Below are 19,464 nucleotides of genomic sequence, written 5' to 3'. Positions count from 1 at the left end.
AATAACTTGTGAAATACTTGTGAACATAGATCGTGCTCATGATCATGAAATGTCATGTTTTTTTTTTTTTGTTGTTGTTTTCTTTTGGTTTTTTGTGACAGTCAACATGACTTTGTAAGTAAAGTGTTTCAGTAGAAGGTGGGACTGTTATTAGCACTGTGGCAAGAAGGTTTTGGGATCTTTCAATCCAGATAATCTGGCTTCTTCCCACAGTCCAAAGGCTTGCGTGTGGAATCTGTCAGTATGCTAACCAAAGAAATGAAGCTTTGAAAAAAGTGGCAACTGCGTTGTTTCCCACTATCCATGATCTTTTAAAGACTAGACCTAACCTGTTTATGATGTCTGACCCTAATCACATAGTTTAGCTTCTAAACTTCACAGTGAGTCTTTATGACTAAACATAAGTTGTTTTTCTATACCTAAATCTCAGTCATTTTGAATGCCTGGCTCTAACAAAGTGGTTTTCCATGCAAATTAATCATAAAATTAATAGCATGTTAAAAAAATGTAGATAACAATCTGTGACCTATGAGACTTGAACGTTGACATTTTCACTCTTTAAAAAAAAAGGAAAATACACTTTCGTGTACATGGACACAAATGACTACCTTTGAAATGGGTCAGATGATAGTTAAAGTGGAAAATTCCTATCAAGAAGTCGATCAATAGTTTAGAGTTTCTGATATTCACTACCTGCCACGAAATGCTATTGGTTAATCATTTCTTTCTTCTTCAAGTGTGGCCAAGCCCCACCAGTGGCACAAATTTCATGCAAAGCTCTCCATAAAGTTTTAGTTACCCTGCAAACAAACTGATAAACCTAACCAGCCTCTCCCTCAGAGCGAGGAACAGGCGTTATTAATTTAACGCTCCTATGGGCACATGCCAAAAGCCACATATCTGCAACGCGATCATTCTGTTATTGGAATCATTCTTTTGTCAAAAGTGTCATTTTTTTTATTGGTGAACATTGCAGTATTTGGTGTTTTTATTTATATATATATATATATATATATATATATATGACCAAAGTTGCTTAGAAAAAAGTGTATAATAAATATGTAATAAAAAAAGTGAGAAATATGAATGCCGCTTCTGTGCGATGCTTCTTAAAAAAATCTACCTGTCTGTCATGCGGCTGTTTCACAGTGCTGCTGTCCTCGTAGCTCGATATAAGTACATGAGAGCCTTTGTTCTCTTGCTGTCAGGTGCGAGCCCATCAGTTGGTGCTGCCGCCCTGTGAGGTGGTGATCAAAGCCGTCTCAGAGTACGTCGCCTCCATCAAAGACCTGGGAAACCTCGACGCCATTGCCAGAGATGTCTTCAAACAGTCACAGGTAGGTCATGTGTGTCACTGATGTTCTTTTTACCGACTGCTCGGAGACCGACATCCTGCCAGGTGAATTAAAATGTCTTTAAATAAGATTTACATGAAAAGAAAAGAACAATGTGAACATGCTTTTAGCCGAGGTTTGACTTTACATATCAGATTTTTGCTGACAGTTAAATAGGTTATTACTGTTGACACAAGGCCTGAGTCAGCAACTGTACTTCCTCACACATCAGTGCTAAACTGTAGTCTTCTGCTTATCCGATATAAATCTGTGCTGCACGGGGTTAGCTAGTCCCCGGTGTCGCCTCGGGAAGTGGTTTCTGCTATGTTGTTCATGTCTAAAGGACATAAACATTTAAATCTATAATTGGGTGGCATGTTGAGTTTGATGTCTTCTGTAAAAGGAAAGTTATGGTAGGAGTTAAGTCGTAGTTTACTGAACATGTTTATAAACTATATGGCTCTTTGACTAATAGGGTTTTTCCACTGTGGTTAGTTTAGATGATCAGTTGAGCTGCGCTGCTAGAGTGCATGTGTTTTTCCACTGTTTCACACAGCAAAAAAAAAGCTGAACGGGGAAGATGGTGCATTTACTTGACAACACATACAAGAAGCCATTCTGTACTTTGTTTTCATGGCCCAAAACAGGCCTTCAAGGTTTTGTGAGGGTGAGCGACTCGCACAAAGTTAAGGCAAACCTAAAATACCAAAATAAACCAGTGCATCTTTGTTGTTTTTGTCCATCTGTGAAGCAAAGATGCATGTTAAACTCAAGTACTTAAGGCTTCTGACTTTGATGAAATGTGACGTCAAAATGGTTTAGGGCTGCCAAATAAACTGATACGTTGGATAAACCATGTTGTGATTGAGTGAAGTTGTTATTACAGTTGTAATTACTAAATGGGACAGGGAAAGTACCTACAAGGATATAGGATATGAGGGACCAAAAAAATAAAATGGCATCTATGGGATAATTATGTAGAGTAGAGATGACAGTTGTCCCCCCTGTAACTAGGAACCAATCAACAGCCATTTTACTGTAGAGTGGAACATGGAAGTATAAATTTCCTTTAAGTAAACTGAGGGTTACACTACATGTAATTTTCTGGGGGAAGATGTAAAAGTATAGGTAATTGTTCTTATCTTCTCCTGTGTCCATAATACAAAGTTAAATGGTAATTATTCAGCCATTTGATGGAAAGCGACACGCTGGATTCAGCCATTAATAAAGGTTAAAAAAAAATGTTATAAACCTTTTAGAAAAAAGTTACTTTGACCTGCCATGACCACAGCAGTGTGCTGCTGTTACTTACTGTGTGGCTTATGTCTAAATTCTTGCCATTACACCATGGCCCAAACTGGGTTATTGGAAAAACGGCATCCATCCCATCTCATATTAAGCAACTTATCAATAAACCACATAGCCTTTCGTAAAACAGAGTTTGCCATCCTTGTTATAACATGTTCAGTTTATCTTTGCAGTTAAAGTATGTAAAGCTGAACATTTTTCTTGCGCTGGAATAATCACGGAGTTCAGTAAGAAGCGACTTTATTTGTATTTTTTCCTGAATCCAGCAGCAAACTAGATTCTGATAACGATGTATGTATAACTTATTGCTCTTTAATTTGAACGAATCTCACATTAAACTCTGAGTCTATACATGTGCTCACTCTAGCATTAACGTGGTTTAATCCACACCAAAGTATAGGTTTCTAAATGCAGTATATTCTCCTGTTTGATATTAAACAGTACATCTGGGGCCTTTTTTCTTCTTCTTCAAAAGCAGATTTATGTCTTCAGTTATAACCAAAGTGTCACAGAGAGGACGGGGAGATTGAAAGATAAACCTTTGCATGGGGTCAGTTTATAGTAAACATGGCGACTCTCTTCCAGCTACAAGGACTTAGTGATCTGGAACCAGAGCGGCAAACATCTAACCAGGTGTCAGAAACCAAACCAGTTGTTCCTGTAGTAATGAATGACACAGAAAAGGACCAATACTTCAGCCATATAGACTCGTGTCAACATATCAGTAAATGTTAACCTCCTAGGACCTGGTGTCCACATATGTGCACATCACATTTTGGGTTGTCAAGACCAAAATACTAAATTTTGCTCTACAAGGGCCTGATATCCACTCACGAGGACATTTTACTGCCCAAGTTTCATCAAAATTTAAAATGAATATCCTCATACGTGGCTCTCATTTATCTTAGGAACAAAAATCGGGTTAAAAAAAAAAAAGGTGATTCTTTGTTTTTACATTCATCGGGTCCCAATCAGCCCAAATATCAAAGAGAAATAAAAAATGCATGCTGTGGAAGAGTTCGGGTCTTAGGAGGTTTAGGCACATTCATCTGTTGTGTCATTAATATTCCAACCTTTTGTGTAATGCAGGACTGAAGGACTTTGAAACTGTCTAGGCATTTGAGGCACAATACTGACACAAGTGAGCATTGTGTCAGTATTGTATCTCAAAACATATGCAGTGAAGTTTTGTCAGCCACATTATTTTAAACTTTGGAATTGATCCAGAATTTGAGAATCAGTGAACCTTTACGGCTCTTTTTTTATTTTATTTTATAAAAAACACTGACAGAGTTGCCTCTAACCCATGCTTCGTTGAAGTAAGAGAGTCGGGAGACCGGGGGCTTTTTTTTTTTCTGGAAGTTTTGAAGTTCAGCTCAGAGTAGGGCTGTTCGATATAACGATATATATCAGATGACGATATAAGATTTTGGTCATATCGCACAGCCCTAGCTCAGAGATCCTAGTTTAAATAAATCTGGTAACCTGAGCCAGTTTCTTCTGTTTTCAAAGCCACAAGATAATTGAATCCAGCTTGGCTAATCCAATCTAATGAGATGATCACATACTCTTGTGGTCTTTAACTAGAAGCAATACAGTATACATTTATACTGAAAAAAAGATGAAGTATTAATCTTAACAAGTTTTTGTTTGAGGGCTGTGTTAATTCACAGTAAAGGTGAAATGTAATTTGTTACTCTGCTATTTAAAGCTAATTTTCTGCAGCACCAGTCATACTTAAAGCAACCACTTCTTTCTCTGAGTTGCAACTCGTTTTTGGAAAGTTGAGCGTGGCTTTGAACTATATGCCGTAACCTGATGTGCACGTCCCCAGAAAGACCTACACGGCCCGCAACCATTGTGATTGGCATGTTTAGCACAGTTAGTTCCTTCCATGTAGTTCTGACTTTTTCGAACAGTTTTTAAATTTTTCAGTGATTTTTTTTTGATTTGATTTTATTGATTAGCATTCAAATATCTCAGTGAAGACGGAACAAAGATCTACCACAAAGCAAGAAAGCATGAGACAAGGCTAATCAAAAGGTATTGGCTGAAGCATTTGCTTATTACGCCAACCCTTTTAACAAAAGATCTTTTTGCATGCAGCTCCTGTACACAGGGCTCGAAGCAAATAATAAAACAAAGCAAAACAAACAAACAAGAAGAAAAAAAAAAAACTTTCCACCTTAGATAAGTAACTACATCAAAGCAAAAGAATCAAGAGGTTTTTTTTGGGTTTTTTTTTATTTTATTTTTTTTTGCTCTTTTCATTCTTGATATATATATTTTTCTAATACTCTATTTTTAAACAAGCAAAATGAACTACACCTTTTTAAATCACTGTCATAACTATTCCACAGGTTAACTCCTCTAACAGAAACGCATCTCTGCTTTATATTTGTCCTCATCTTGTTTTTTTTAAAGAAATCTGTTCCCCTTAAGTCATATTGACTCTCTCTGACTTTGAGAGATATCGTGACTTTGTGAGATATCGTGTCACTATAACGAATGATAATCATAGCATCAATATAAGAACTGACAACTGTTGTCAAATTCCTGCTGGAAGATTTTTGAAACTGTTAGAGTGGACGTGGGGAAATTGAGGGACACAGCCATGTTCCCCTGGAAAATAACCTGACCAAAACAAAGAGCAGGGACTTGGAAGTGAAAAACATCCCTGTATTTTCTTTCTTTTGGATAGCACAGCATGTAAATCAGTGGGACACAACCATACGGTAATTAATGCATATGTGCCACACATGAGCGTGAATACTGGCAAAGATGTCGGCCACTTGCAAAGGTTATAGGTTGTAGGTTATAGGTTGTAGGCTCTACAAAGAGTCTCTACAGAGGTATAAATCAGGCCTTAGGCATGTTATTTAATCTTGTTTACACTGGATAAACCAGTGACCAAGTAGGTTTGACTTTATGGCTATGTTGCTGTGACAACCTCCCCTTTTGTAAAACCAAAACATCAAACACTGGTCCACGGACAGAGAACAGGCCAAAGGTTTTTTTGTTCTTGTTTTTTCCTTCTTGGGTGCGTAATGCAGGAAATCTCTCCAGCAGATCCCTCAGTTAGAACATCCTCACTGCCATCTGTAATACCAGCAGGTTCAGTAGTCTTCATAATGCTTTTGCCCCCCCTTTGCAGTCTCGTATGGAGGACAAGGTGGAGCGATTCAAGAAAGCTGTGGAGTATTTCTCAGCTGCCTCCAAACCCCGCTCACCTAACATGGGGCCCTCCTCTTTCATCTGTGAGTAGCAAGCTGCTCAGGACGCAAGTTCAGAAAACAGGATTGCTGTTATGTAATCTTTTTGGCTTGCTCGATGTACTTTTATTCACTGTGAATAAAACACATTTGTCTATTTGTTTTTAATCCCTGTTTTTTTTTCTCGCTGTGCACAGTACCTGGGTTTGGACCTGCTCCATTTGGGGGACCACCTGGTCACATGGGACCGATGCAGCCTGGAAAGAATCAGGTAGATTCCTTTTCTCGCTAATCCTTAAGTCTCTTTGATGTGTAATTGTGTTCTGTCTACATGAATCTACATGTAGAATAGTGGATTAGGCTTTATTTCCCTTTGCTCTTTGAAATCCCTTTGAGGCATGTGCTCGTTTAGTGACTGATGGAGGAGGGTGCACTTCTTCCCGTCTTGTATCCTCCCACCAGCTTTGATGATATGCTTCCAGTTTGATCTGATATAAACTAGGACAGTATCAGTTCCCACCCCTGAGATGTCTTCTCTTCCCTACTCTTCCTCTTTTGTACTCAATTTCCCATGCTTCTTCCTCCACCAACCCAATTTTCCTTCTTTATCCCCCCTTTCCCAGTTCCCTCCCCCCCAGGTCCCGGGGTTAAAGCCACACTATCAAAATGCTCCATATGGACCTGGCTCCGCCCCTCTGTTCCAGACCCCACAGCCACCATCCCAAGACTGCAATGACTCACTGACGGGCAAGATGGGCTTCACTGACTGGTCAGCTCCATATGATTCCACTCAGGGGGGAAGTCGACTACCCAATCATCACACCGGCGCTCTGTCTGGCCCCTCTCCGTCTCCTTCCTCATCGTCGGATGGAGATGAACCCAATGACAGCAACGCCAAGTAAGACACTTTTCGAGCATGTCAGGTTCCTTTTGCACAGTTTGAAGTGGTTCTTTGGGTTCCTAACACGGGACTAGAGCTGCCACGATTACGTCGACTATCAAAATCGTCGACGACTGATTTAATAGTCGACACGCCGTTTCAAGCTTGGTAAGTTCCAAAAAGATGCAAGAATAAGTAGTAGGATTTAAGAGTGTAATAACGGACTGAAACAGAAGTTGGCAGCACTGCATGTACAAGGATGCCAGCTGCCATTAAACCCCGAAGAAGACGACGTAGTGTCCGCTATCGTAGCTGTGTCCAAATTCAGGAACCGCATCCTCCTGTTTACAGCGACACGACGAAGACTGTCCAAATTCGAAGACTCCGACAAATGCGGCATTCATTTCCTCAGATTTGAAGGATGGGTCTGGTGCATACTTCGTGGTCCAACCTATCCCAGAATTCATAGCGCAGCACTGCTCAGTTTCCAACAATGGCGGCAGCTAGTTAGTTTTAATATTATTCTTTCTGGGTCACAAAATAAACGTTTAACATATTTTCAGGCGAGAATGTAGCTGTGTAAACCTCAAATATCTGCTCAGTTTATCAAGACATCACATATTTTCAAAAGCGCTCCGACGTTTTCGGAGACGTCTGTTACCCACCAGCTCGATAGCTAGCCGGGGTTCAAGGCTCACTATAGCCGCTGAGAACACCGGACTCCCGGCAAATCGTTTTCAAACCCACCGCCGTCTTTCACTACTCAGGTTAAACATGATTTATAAGTCACTTAGATAACTTAAAAATGTTATTGTTTGGCTTTTTTCAGTGTTTGATTTGTTCCTGAGTAAATCGGTTTGGCTGAGATTAAAGTTACAGTTTTTACACAGCTGAATAAACATCAAGCAGACAACTGATTATCAGAAGTGTGAGATGCTCGAGAATTTACTCCGGTGTCCCGTTGTATTTTAGATAGCAAGGAGCAGAAGGCTGAGTTTATTAAACTTCACCGAAAGGATCTGCAAATTTCATTAAAATTTAATAAACTATCATCTTGTCTTTATTTTTAGTTAGCACATACCTTAAATGCTTAAAGCTGTAAGCTAATAATAGTTCTATAAGAGCAGATGCGTGCTGGTGCAATAAGCTGTAAGTTTTACGTCCAGTGGATGCATGATCTGATTAGTCGACTAATCGCAAAAATAATTGGTGACTAGTCGACTATCAAAATAATCATTTGTGGCAGCCCTACTCGGGAGTATAAAACAACCCTGGTACCATGTGTCTGGAAAGTAAAGTCAAAGAGCTTTGCATTTCTGGATGAAGACATATGCATGTCATACCAACCTGTTAGGGCACTTGTTCATCAAGACAAGACTGAGCAAGCCCAGGCAGCCATGGCTCATAAATCTGACGTGTAGTGGACACTGACACCACATATAAAATAATTACAGTTTCACACGATGTCAGAGTATTTAATGTTTAATTACTAATCTTATTTTTCATAAGTAGGCTTTTATATAGGATTTCAGTGATTCATACTCCTACTAGGAATAGGTAGTAGGGCTGGGTGATTTGCTCCATCATCCGGTTGTTCCCCTGTGACATCACCTATGACTCATACCAGTGCAGCCATGGCAGGCTGGCACAGGAGGTGAATGTGCAAACATTATGGTTGTGCTATCCACCCTTTCTCTATGATGTGCAATGTGGGGCCCATATCTCACTTCTAGAGGAGACGTCGACACACAACTACAAATGATCTAATTTTAAAGTAGCCGGTTAACATGAGAGGACACATATTTGAACTGCTAAAACTGTGTATTTTTGTTGTTTTTATTTAGTTAGTTTATGAATAAACACACAACTGAAGTTTGTTCTTGTGCGTGCGTGTCTCACCTGTGCCCTCCACACACTGTGGAGTTTTTTTGTTTTGTTTTTTAAACCAAAAATCACACATGCCACGGGAAGGGGTGGGAGAAAAATTAAGTGAAGAACGTGATAGATGAGTGTCTCATCAGGTGCACTGTGAAATTAATTCAACCAGCAGCCAGAATTGGCCTCCTGTTTTCTCTTTTAAAGATGGCTGATTGATCACACATAGCAATGAATGTTAAAGTGCACATCCAGAAATGTCTCTTTCACATGGGGAGATGCAACATGATATTATATTGAGGCTGATTTAGTTTACTATGAGTCTGTTAATAATTTAATGCATCTGTGGGGAGATTTCTTGGTGAAAATGATCGGTGACCAGGGGTGATCCTTGATATGAGCGACCATTAACACACCCGTTGCAGGTAGAATATAAAATGTCATATAATAAATAACAAAAATTAATGACATTATTTAATAAAACCACACAGCCATAATCAGTTTTAGAATATTAATGGTTGTGCTGTTATATTTTTAAACCTTATTTAACACCTTGTTAATACAGGTTCACCCTCCACTGCTTTCTTGGTGGCCAATAATGTTCATGCAAACCTACTGAAAAGTCACAGACAGCATCCGTTTGTTCTGTATTTTAACATCTATGTCATAATGATGACCGGTGTAACATCCAGTGCTGATAAATGCAGAGACAATAGTCAGAAGTGGCTATTAGTCAAATTACTCTAAACATTATTTTAAGCTTTACTATTGGTTTGTCCTTGTCAATCTAATTGTTACACCTCAACTAACCACAATACACACGTGTTGACCCTGAATGCCAGTTTCTGGATAACTTAAAAATTCTCATAATCCCTCTCTCCTCAGCCATTTGACAGACAAGTCCTCTCGGTGGGAGGATCCCACTGGAAGAGGGGGCTCCGGCTCTGGAGACGGTTCCCAAGGCAACGGGAGCGGGTCAAACATTCCGTCACTGTTATCTATGGCGACGCGGAGTCACATGGACATAACCACACCCCCTCTGCCTCAGGTCAGACACAAACTCCAGAGTTCACAGCACAGTTGTGGGGTGTTTCTGGGGAAAGTCTGTCACCGTGTTTCTGTTTTTAATTTTAGGTCAGCGCCGAGGTTCTTCGTGTAGCCGAACACAGACACAGAAGAGGGCTGATGTACCCCCAGATTTACCACATATTGACCAAGGTGAAACAGTTCTTAGTTACTTAACAGTTCGTTAAGGTTTTAATTTCCTTTTCGAAATCTGTTTTTGAGAGGAAACTTGAACCTGAGACCATCAATCCTTTGCTCCAGCACAGACATTGTGTTATGTAATACGAGTTTTAATGTTAACAGCACAACTAGAAAGCAGAAAATCTGCTCATTGAAGAAGAGCATTGGGTTGGTTAGATTTCTGAAGGACTGTCCTTTGTAGTTTTGATTTTAGTCTTCAAATGCCCAAAAACTTTACAGCTGTGTGTACTACTGCCTTCACAACCTGACACAAACTACCATTAATGGACCTGTGAGGGCACCTGTTTCTTAAGGTTTTTCCTGGCTTACAGTGAGCCTTTGTTGGTTGATTATGCATATGTCAGTGGGCCTCAGGGTGGCTGTGGCTACAATGTAGCTGCCATCACCAGTGTGTGAATGTGAGTGTGAATGGGTGGATGACTGGATGTGTAAAGCGCTTTGGGGTCCTTAGGAACTAGTAAAGCACTATACAAATACAGGCCATTTACCATAAACATGAACAAGCCATGTACAGTAAAGACAACGCCATACCTTTGCTGTGTTATGTTGCAGAAATCTATTTATAAACATTATATTTCTGGCACTTTATTACAATTCTTTAAAAAGTCTCTGCGGGTTGTCAAAAAGTGCTTCTATGCAGGAAAACCCCCTTTGTGTACTGGTGTTTTGCTCAGATTTGTACTGGGATTTCTGACTTCTTTCTCTGGTTGGAGCCTTTTGGTGTTATTTTGTGAAGAGAGTAGTGCACACCCCTGTATGAAACACTGTGCCACATGAATACCCTTCATTTCCTGGAACAAAAACACTTTCAGGTTTCTGAAAGTTTGAAGTTTAGAGACTGTAATCAAACCCACAGAGACTCATGAGCCACACACTCAACTAACAAAATGTGTTCCTTTTTAATCAGCAGAAAAGTTTTTTTGTACTAATATAAGTTTGAAAAATGTTATGAGGAAAAAAAGTTCTTTTAACCTCATAGGCATGTCTTAGGTGCGCAGTGTGTCTTGAACACTGAACACTGAAGTTATGGTTGCTGAAAAATGGCCATCGTATGCTTACATACACCTACCTATCTATCCATCAAAGTTCAGCCATGTGTACCAACCCTGGATACATGCAGGAAAGTAGGCTCAGCAGAGATGCCGAGACCGCCGTCTTTCCAACCACCTCCATCAGCTTCTCTGAGAGAACACTGCGTTTTCCCCAAGCCAGCCAAGAGACGTTATCTCTCCACCAAGTCTTAGGTCTGCTCCAGGGTCACCTCTCCAAGAGGGCGGCCAGGAGGCATTCCCGTCAGATAAAAGGAGCTTCAGCCCACAGACAGCACAGACAACCCTTTGGAGGAGCCTCATTTATGCCCCTTGTATCCATGAGCTCATTCTTTCAGTTAGTACCTAAACTTGGTGTCCACAGGTGAGGGCAGAAACGTATGTTGAGCAGTGAAACGACAGCCATGGCTTTATACTCTGTGTTTTTACCACAACAGTCCGTTACAACATCCGCAACACTGCAGATGCTGCACCAATCCGTCTGTCTATCCCCCGATCCGCGGTATCCCCGTGTTACTGCAATGCTGCAACTTGACGAAGAAATTAATTTCCAACTTCCAGCTGGCATGCTACACTTTTGTGGCTGAGAAGTCTGGCCTCGATGTTGTAGGTGCTAATCCTCATCCCAGCCATTTATATTCTACGATCCCATGTCATTTTCCTTTAAAAAAAAAAAAAAAAGCCCCAAAAAGCAAGAAGGGTTTTCTGAAATTTTAAATGAATTGTTTTGTAGTAAAATGTGGTGTACCGCAACAATGAAACCTAAGCGTGTAGTTTTAATCTATCATACATGTTTTTCAGGTTATTAAACTGGTGCTGATCATTTTCAACCTTTTGACTTTTTGTGTGTGTGTGTGTGTGTGTGTGTAATTTCTGGCAGTGAAATTTCTTTTAGTCATGACTTTGATAACTTGCGCGGTAGAAAAATGCATTACGGAAGTGTTCAGATACTCCTGCAGGTTAAACTGGACTAACGAAATACATTCAAGGCTGACTGAAAGACTCAACATAAACAAATTTGAAAACACCTTCTTAGGCTGGCACCACTCTGCAGAAGACTGTTAAATAGTTATTGTTTTCATTCAAAAGCAGTATCTATGCATTTGTCCATGTCTAAATGATATTGTCTTGTTAAGAGAGAGCGTATGAGACTCTTTAGAGCTCTCGATCCTGCTCTCTTATTCATTTTGTCCTCAACTATTCCTTATGCCCCTGCATCCCTCAGGGAGAGATGAAGATGCCAGTGTGTATAGAGGATGAGTGTAACTCTGAGCTGCCTCCTGCCTCTCTGCTGTTCCGTGCTGCCAGACAGTATGCCTACGGCGTCCTCTTCAGCCTGGCTGAAACACACCGCCGCCTGGAGAGGCTCGCTCTCCGCAAGAGGGCTCCCCTGGAAGGTAGGTCTTGGTCTGGGATGGACTTAGATACCTGAGTGCAATATGGAATAACAGGCATTGTGATTGGATAAACACTTTACACTGCAATTTTCTTTGAAATATTTTCATTTGAGAGACGAGTTAACCTCAGTGTACTACAGTTGAATGAATGAATGATGGCATGAATGTCATCATAGTTGGGGCTTTTAATGATTTCTTCGAACTGTTCTTTATCAAAGCTGGAACGATTGTACGGCATGCATCTTTAATGACTTTAAAAAGCAGGTCTAAGGAGGAGAAGTGCATATTGATTTATACAAGCTGGGACGGCCTCTTGGAGCCATTTCTAAATAACTACAGATTCCAAGATCATTAGTTCAAACTATTCTATGCAAGTAGAAGTTACTTGAATGTATTTCCACTTTTCTAATGTTTTGAGGAAGTCTCGAACAGTCACCCTCAGATGAGAGGAAGTTGGTTAGGATGCTCAGGAAGAACCCATGAACCACCAAGGCTCAAGCATGCTGTGAACTGGATACTGCTAGAACAAAGTCATGCTGCTCTACTAGAGTTCAAGAATAACAAGTGTGATGAAGCCACATTGGTTCACCTTAAATAGGCCTCTCATCTAAAGCTTGCATCAGCTGAGACAGATTACAGACTTTACAGACTACAGATACTCAATTTTTATTACACCTTCAGTCGGTATCATGTAGCCTCCCAAACCTTACTCTTACTTGGTACATTTTTCATGTTGGCCTCTTACTAGGCCACCTGTCATCTAAAATTTTGCTAGCTATATTTGTGCTTGTTTCCCTTTCTCTCCTTTCTCTGTTCTCTTGACTAAAAGGTATATTTGCTGTATATTTGCTGACTTGTCAGAAAGCTGGCTAGATGCTTATTTGCAGTTTTTCATCTGCTCCTGGGCTTTTTCATCCAGAAGTCATTTTGATTTCATGTTGAGAAACTACTTAATATTACATTGTAGGGCAGGGGTGTCTAACTCCAGGCCTCGAGGGCCGGTGTCCTGCAGGTTTTAGATATCACTGTGGGTCAACACACTTTAAGACACGTTGAGGAGGAAATTTAGCCGTTTAAATCAGCTGTGTTGGATCAAGGACGCATCTAAAACCTGCAGAACACCGGCCCTCGAGGCCTGGAGTTCGACACCTGTGTTGTAGGGAGATGTACTGTTAAAGTCAAGGAATATACAGGCTTAAAACCTCCTGTTCCTCATACATTGCTGTTACCTGGGTCAGTATGCCAATCAGGCTTGTACGTATGCTGCCATTACCTGATTTGAGTCGGTATGGCTCAGGCAGCCATAGATGTTCGAGATACATTAACTGACTTAAAGTTGTAGTTTATTGTCATTATAGGTCAGACGAGCCTTCAGGCTTGTAAACATTAAATAATGATGACTGCAGTGACATGTTGGGCATCCTGGAATTTTTGTTTTACAAAAGATTCACTCGACTGTCATGTGTGGCAAACAAAGGCAGAAGTTGTGTACCCAGCTGGTCGTTACAGCTCAAGGTCTCTTCACTAAATATTCCAATTTCACAGCACTGGCAGAATCTCTATGTGTGAAACAGCTCAAACCTCTACATGCTCTCATCTTTAGCAGCTTCGGAAATCTCCAAAACTGAAGCATCTGCATCATAAGCAACGCCACCGTATGTATCTTATTATTCCAACATTTGTTTCTGTGTTGCAGTTCCTCCAGTGATTATCAAAGAGTGGAGCAGCGGTAAGGCCAAGTCGGCCCTAACACCAGAGCTGGTTCCCGCCTTGTGTTTCCGTGAGTGGACCTGCCCCAACCTCCGGCGGCTCTGGTTAGGTCGTGCCAGCGAGGACCGCTCCAGGAGAACCAGGGCCTTCCTGGCCTGCCTACGCTCAGACTGCCCAGCCCTCCTCAACCCAGCACAGGTCCCACAGCATCTGCTGCTCATGTGCTGCGTGCTCAGGTATCATCAGTTATAGGGATTTTAAAACGCTTTGCTGGGTGCAAATCTAAATTTGGCAAATAGGGTTTTTTGGAGGGTGGAATATCCAAATATGTTTTCTGCATTATTCATTTGCTTATTACCCACCAGTCTACCGTTGTTTACAGCGCTGTCGGCTGCTGTCGTTTTCTTTTTTTTTCTTTTTTTTTCACTTAAATGACCTCGGACAAGAAAGCCCAATTTCTGCTGTTCAATACTGAAGAAATTTAAACTTTTTAAAATTATGCAAAACTGCAGAATATTGCAGAATATTTTTAAGGTTATCTGCTATAAAAAGCCAGGCCAGAAAAATCTCCTTCATGTTTTTCTGTTTCATTCTCACCGGTGCGCCCATGGCAAAAAGTTAGTCTAGAGCCCTGTCTTAAGAAAACCTTCTCTACTGGTTTCCTTAAGATTTACTCTTTTTGGCCATTGTTCAGTAATAACAGTAATATCCTAGACTTGAGCAGGAGCAGGTATATGCCATTTATATTTGTTTGTAGTATTTATGTTTATCCAGTTCATCAAATGCTAAATTTACTCAGTTTAAACTGACACCTTACTGTTTGTAGTAGTTTTGTCACACGTGATGTCCGTTATGATAACGATGGCTCTGCTCCTGTCAAACAGTGAGTCAGCATAGAGGTTACCACAGAACAGGAAGCTCACAACGATAAATGTCACTCAGTTCGATGTCATAATTATACCTGTTAAAGCCAGAATGTCTTCTGCAAACAAGGCCGTGAACTGTGGCGCTCCAGCACGTGTCTTGTTCTTGTCATGTTCTCTTATTGCCGATCTCCTGTCTCCTCTCAGTCCTCATTCGTGGCTGTATTTACAGAGCAATTCTGCCCAAAAACTCAGGTCAGAGCAACCTTTGCTCAGGGTCACGCGTTACAAGAATAAAATAAATACACACTGCTTGAATCTGGTTTCACTTGTTGATAAACCAGCTGGAGACGTGGATTACAGCCTTAGAAGTATCCTCCTGTCTGCTTGTTATTAAAGTAGATTATAACAAATAGTTAAAAATTAAAAAGACCGACATTTCCACTAACTACAGCAGGAAAGACACGTGTAATACCATTAACAAAAACTTTGTCTGCTCTCCCATTAAACCCCATCAGCGCTGTGGTGAGCCAGCACTCCCAACACCAGGACTCTAATTGCAGTTCAACAGTCGCGTTATTATTTATAGCAGTGCTTTTCTTACTGTGACATGTCAGGATGTCTTCTGTGAAAAAGGCTCATCAGTAGGTTGACAGAAAATGACATATCTGTTCATACAATGGAGCCAGTAACTCAGCCTTTGCAGCATAAATCCTACACAAGATTGCCCTGCTTTCTTTTTCTGGAGACAAACTAAACAATGTGCTGATTATTTTTGATTTGTGTGGGTATTTATATGCTTCACAGTTAAATGCAACTACGTTTTAATTCATCGGAGAGGTAATAGTTGCTGCTTTGTTTTTCACGAGTGAAACATGAAGGGAAGCTTCAGCCTTGTTGATGCAGACAAAGTGACAGCAGGAAGGAACATTTACAACAGGCACACTTGAGAAATTAACAAATAACGAGATGAAAATTCACTTTTGCATTTCAGACATGAACTGGAACAGCTTACTGGCACTGAATGTATGCCTTGCCTAGGATTGATTTATGTAATGGTGCAGGATGTCTCTGGGCTTGTTCTGGCTTTTGCCTGGGAGCTCCGGTTTCTCAGAAACATGCAGGTTAATGCTGCCTGTGTTAGCCCAAGACTCCCAGTTTCACTTCCTCATTGCGTACATGTTGAAAAAGCACATCAGCGTTCGACTGTTCGATATCCCCTAAAATAAATATAATTGCTTTTGTTTGTCACAATTTGTGTTGCAAGAAATCATTTTTGTTCATACAATAAGTAATAAAAACTGATTTAAAGATTTTCCACTCCAGTCATGAAGGAAGAGTGTAAGAGTGATGCTGAAGTTAATCTTTTTTATTGTTCTTTTTTTCATCGAAATCTGCACTCGAGTCATCCTTTTGATTTAAATATAAGTGTGTGTCTCTGAGAACTGTTATGTCATATTCCCTGAAGAATGAAAGAAAACTACAGTTTCTGCTTCTGTTGTTGCTTATTAAAACTGAAAACTTCCAGGGTACTGTTTGAATTAATTATTGTTCTTTCAGGTATATGATGCAGTGGCCTGGAGGAAGGATCCTCCAGAGACATGAGCTCGATGCCTTCCTGGCCCAAGCTGTTTCCAGCCAGCTCTATGAGCCTGACCAGCTACAGGAGCTGAAGGTGAGAGTCCCCTCCTTTCAGGGAATAATCATTAATAAGTGTTGTTCCTGCACTTATTTTTCTTGCTTTGTGGTGTAAATTATATGTCTTGCTGCTGTTTGAGAAAACTGAAGTGCTGAAAAATAAAACCTCCTTTCCCTCTGAGGCAGTTTGGTTAATAAGGGAAGAATGTAATGGCATGTTAAAGTGTAATTTATTGTCTTCGTATATGTTTCCATTTGAATGGTGACTGGAGATGGGTTTTCACACACCTCAGATGCCGACTCCATGTAGCTGGAATTGGATGGGGAATGCGTTTGCAGAATGCTTACCGGTTGACAAGTGGACTGAAATAAGGGAGGGAGTGACGGCAGAGGTCACTAGAAATAGGTGAACTGCAAAAAAAAAAAAAAAACCCCACCAAAAATGAAAAATACAGCATGAAAAGAACAGGCTGCGGCTCTAATGGACACTCGTTTTCACTTCCGCTCTTTTTGTTATAACTTCGCCTTTCTCCACGGCTGGCTCGGACCAACGAATCAAGAGTATCCCACAGACTGGTTGTATCACATACTTTATACTCCGCTTCCATTGGCGAAGGAGCTCATTGCAGGTGGACGCGACGTACCCAAACTGCCAGCTGACTGCAAACACTCCCACTTTTGCGTAGGTTTTCATGCCACGGTCATGGTTGATGCATCCTCGACATGCTCCGTGTTTCTCCTTAAGGATATGTGTCACAACTCCAGAAGTTAATTCCAGAAAACTACAAAAAAAATCAGAACTCACTCAGTGAAGTCATTGGCACGTTTTTCAAATTTTCTTTTGAAATCCTGGCTGTACTATGTGAAGCAGGTTATAAAAAAAACAGGAGATCCACAAGAAGCCAAAATGCACAATCATGCACCATTAAATGTGAAAACAACAAAATCAACCCAAACAGAAAAGGTGGCGGTAAAAAACCTCGAAAAAAGTTAAGATTCAACTGTGGAAGGAAAATTTAGTTCAGTTTTAACAGAAGCTTTGTTTGAATGATGTATCATCGACCGAGCCAAGGAGGAAGTAGCGTGAAAATGAATAGTGGCGATGTGCTTCTTGGCCCTGAGTAGGTATTGATTATCATCATACATGCATCAGCTGTGATGTGGGTGGCAGTGAACCTCCAGAGAGCGCAGTGTGTAGGCGCCTTTATGAAACTCTGTAGAGTCAGTAAAATCCCCGATAAGCTAAAGTCTCTGAGAAGAGTGCGCGCTCACGTGTCGCAGAGACCTCGCAGCTCTTCAGCGCCGTCACCTCTCTGCTCTCGTTTCTGTTCCCACCTCTTAAATGCTGTCATTTTTCATTTGTGTGTTGGCTGTCAGGTGGAGAAGGTGGATGCTCGCGGCGTGCAGCTGGCTGCTCTCTTTATGGCCGGCGTCGATACGGCGCTGTTTATCAACGATGTCTGCGGTCAGCCGTTGCCGTGGGAACACTGCTGCCCCTGGGGCTTCTTCGACGGCAAACTGTTCCAGAGCAAACTGGCCCGAGCCGCCCGCGACCGAGCCGCCCTGCTGGACATGTGTGAGGGGCAGGTACGAAGCAGAGCATCGCAGGGCTGAGTGTGACCATCGTTTGTCTTTCATGTCCCAAAATCCCTGTTGGAGGGTGAATTATAGTCCAGTCATCATACAGCTCTGTGTGTAAATGGCTTTTAAAATGGACTTTTTCCACCTTCCCCCACAATTTAAGAAATTTGTAAAGGTTATTTTAAAGAGCAGGATGGGGAAGTTCATATTTTCTTTTGTTTTAAGACTTGAAGTGTAATATTGATTCAAAATGATTTACGGTTACTCTGCCCATTTAAGTTGGACACACCAATACAGCTTATAAAAACACAAGCTAACAGCTGTTTGAAATAAATACACGGCACAAACCAATAACTATAGAAAATGGGAGTGCACAGAGGTGAATGAAATGGGATGTTGGACAAGAAAAACTAGGAGTCAAAAAAAGATTAAGTCAGCTGCCTTCAAAATATATTTTTTTTAAATTCGTTACATGTTGTAATTGCCCTATTTTTTTTCCCCCCCAACAATAACACAAAAACGTAACAATTGTAAATGATTGGAGCACGCTGCATGTACTGGGATGGTCGATCAGCTCCACCCTCAGGCCATCTGCTCTACACTGCCTTTGACCTAAAAGCACCAAAAAAACATTCAAAAAATATAAACCACAAATTTTCTTGGCGACTTTCATTGGGATAGAAACAAATAAGACATTGAGACAAGTCAAAATTGAGACCATTTTAATGACTGTGGTCGTGCAAATATCAGCTTTATTTAGGAGCCTTGGTGTACTTCATATAGGAGCTCATCTGGCAGCCCATGGGCCTGATGCTTACCGCAGCGCTCTGAGCTCAGGTACATTCCAGTGTTCCTGTGCTGTTCCAGTCAAACGAAGCCTTTAAAACCCCCAAAATAAACACACAGTATCAGCTTACCCAGCCGTGATACAAAACGTGCCTTATTAACGCATTAGTTCCTGTAGGGTACTGTAAATTTACATTAATAGAATATCACTGATCAGTTTAACTTTATATTTCTGTTGCTAGCTTGCTAGGGCAGCGATGTTTCAGCATGCTAAAACAGCTAAATTAATAAAAAAAAAATAGAAAGTACTATAAGAATTAACACAAATACAAAACTGAATTATTGAAGGAATTAAAGACTTGTTTTGTTTTTTTGGTTGAAGCCCTCATCAGTGACCGTGGTGGAGGCTGGCTGCTCAGTTCACTTTATCAGGAGAAGTGCAAATGAGTCACCATGTCTCTGAATGTGTGTGTTAACAAAGTTTCCAGCTGTTATCCCATGGCCAAATTTTAAAGTAGACATTAAAAGAACAGAATGAAAAATGAGTACAGGAGGAAGCACACAG

The 19,464-nt window shown here is 40.8% G+C and overlaps 1 protein-coding gene across 2 annotated transcripts in view; it reads left to right on the top strand.

Annotated features, from left to right (window-relative positions):
- fam120c (family with sequence similarity 120C) overlaps window positions 1-19,464 on the top strand; it is a 46,295-nt gene that overhangs the window by 18,042 nt on the left and 8,789 nt on the right. For both annotated transcript variants that reach the window (XM_040037967.1, XM_040037965.1), the window contains exons 5-14: window positions 1,209-1,337; window positions 5,797-5,899; window positions 6,052-6,125; window positions 6,478-6,752; window positions 9,495-9,657; window positions 9,744-9,827; window positions 12,150-12,321; window positions 14,018-14,267; window positions 16,455-16,569; window positions 17,910-18,119. In XM_040037967.1, the coding sequence (XP_039893901.1) occupies window positions 1,209-1,337; window positions 5,797-5,899; window positions 6,052-6,125; window positions 6,478-6,752; window positions 9,495-9,657; window positions 9,744-9,827; window positions 12,150-12,321; window positions 14,018-14,267; window positions 16,455-16,569; window positions 17,910-18,119 (1,575 nt within the window). The remainder of the gene's footprint in view (window positions 1-1,208; window positions 1,338-5,796; window positions 5,900-6,051; window positions 6,126-6,477; window positions 6,753-9,494; window positions 9,658-9,743; window positions 9,828-12,149; window positions 12,322-14,017; window positions 14,268-16,454; window positions 16,570-17,909; window positions 18,120-19,464) is intronic.

This window comes from Simochromis diagramma, unplaced genomic scaffold, assembly GCF_900408965.1.
Source record: "Simochromis diagramma unplaced genomic scaffold, fSimDia1.1 OVJJ01000061.1, whole genome shotgun sequence".
NCBI classification, from domain to species: domain Eukaryota; kingdom Metazoa; phylum Chordata; class Actinopteri; order Cichliformes; family Cichlidae; genus Simochromis; species Simochromis diagramma.
This window is presented reverse-complemented; position numbering and strand designations above follow the sequence as displayed.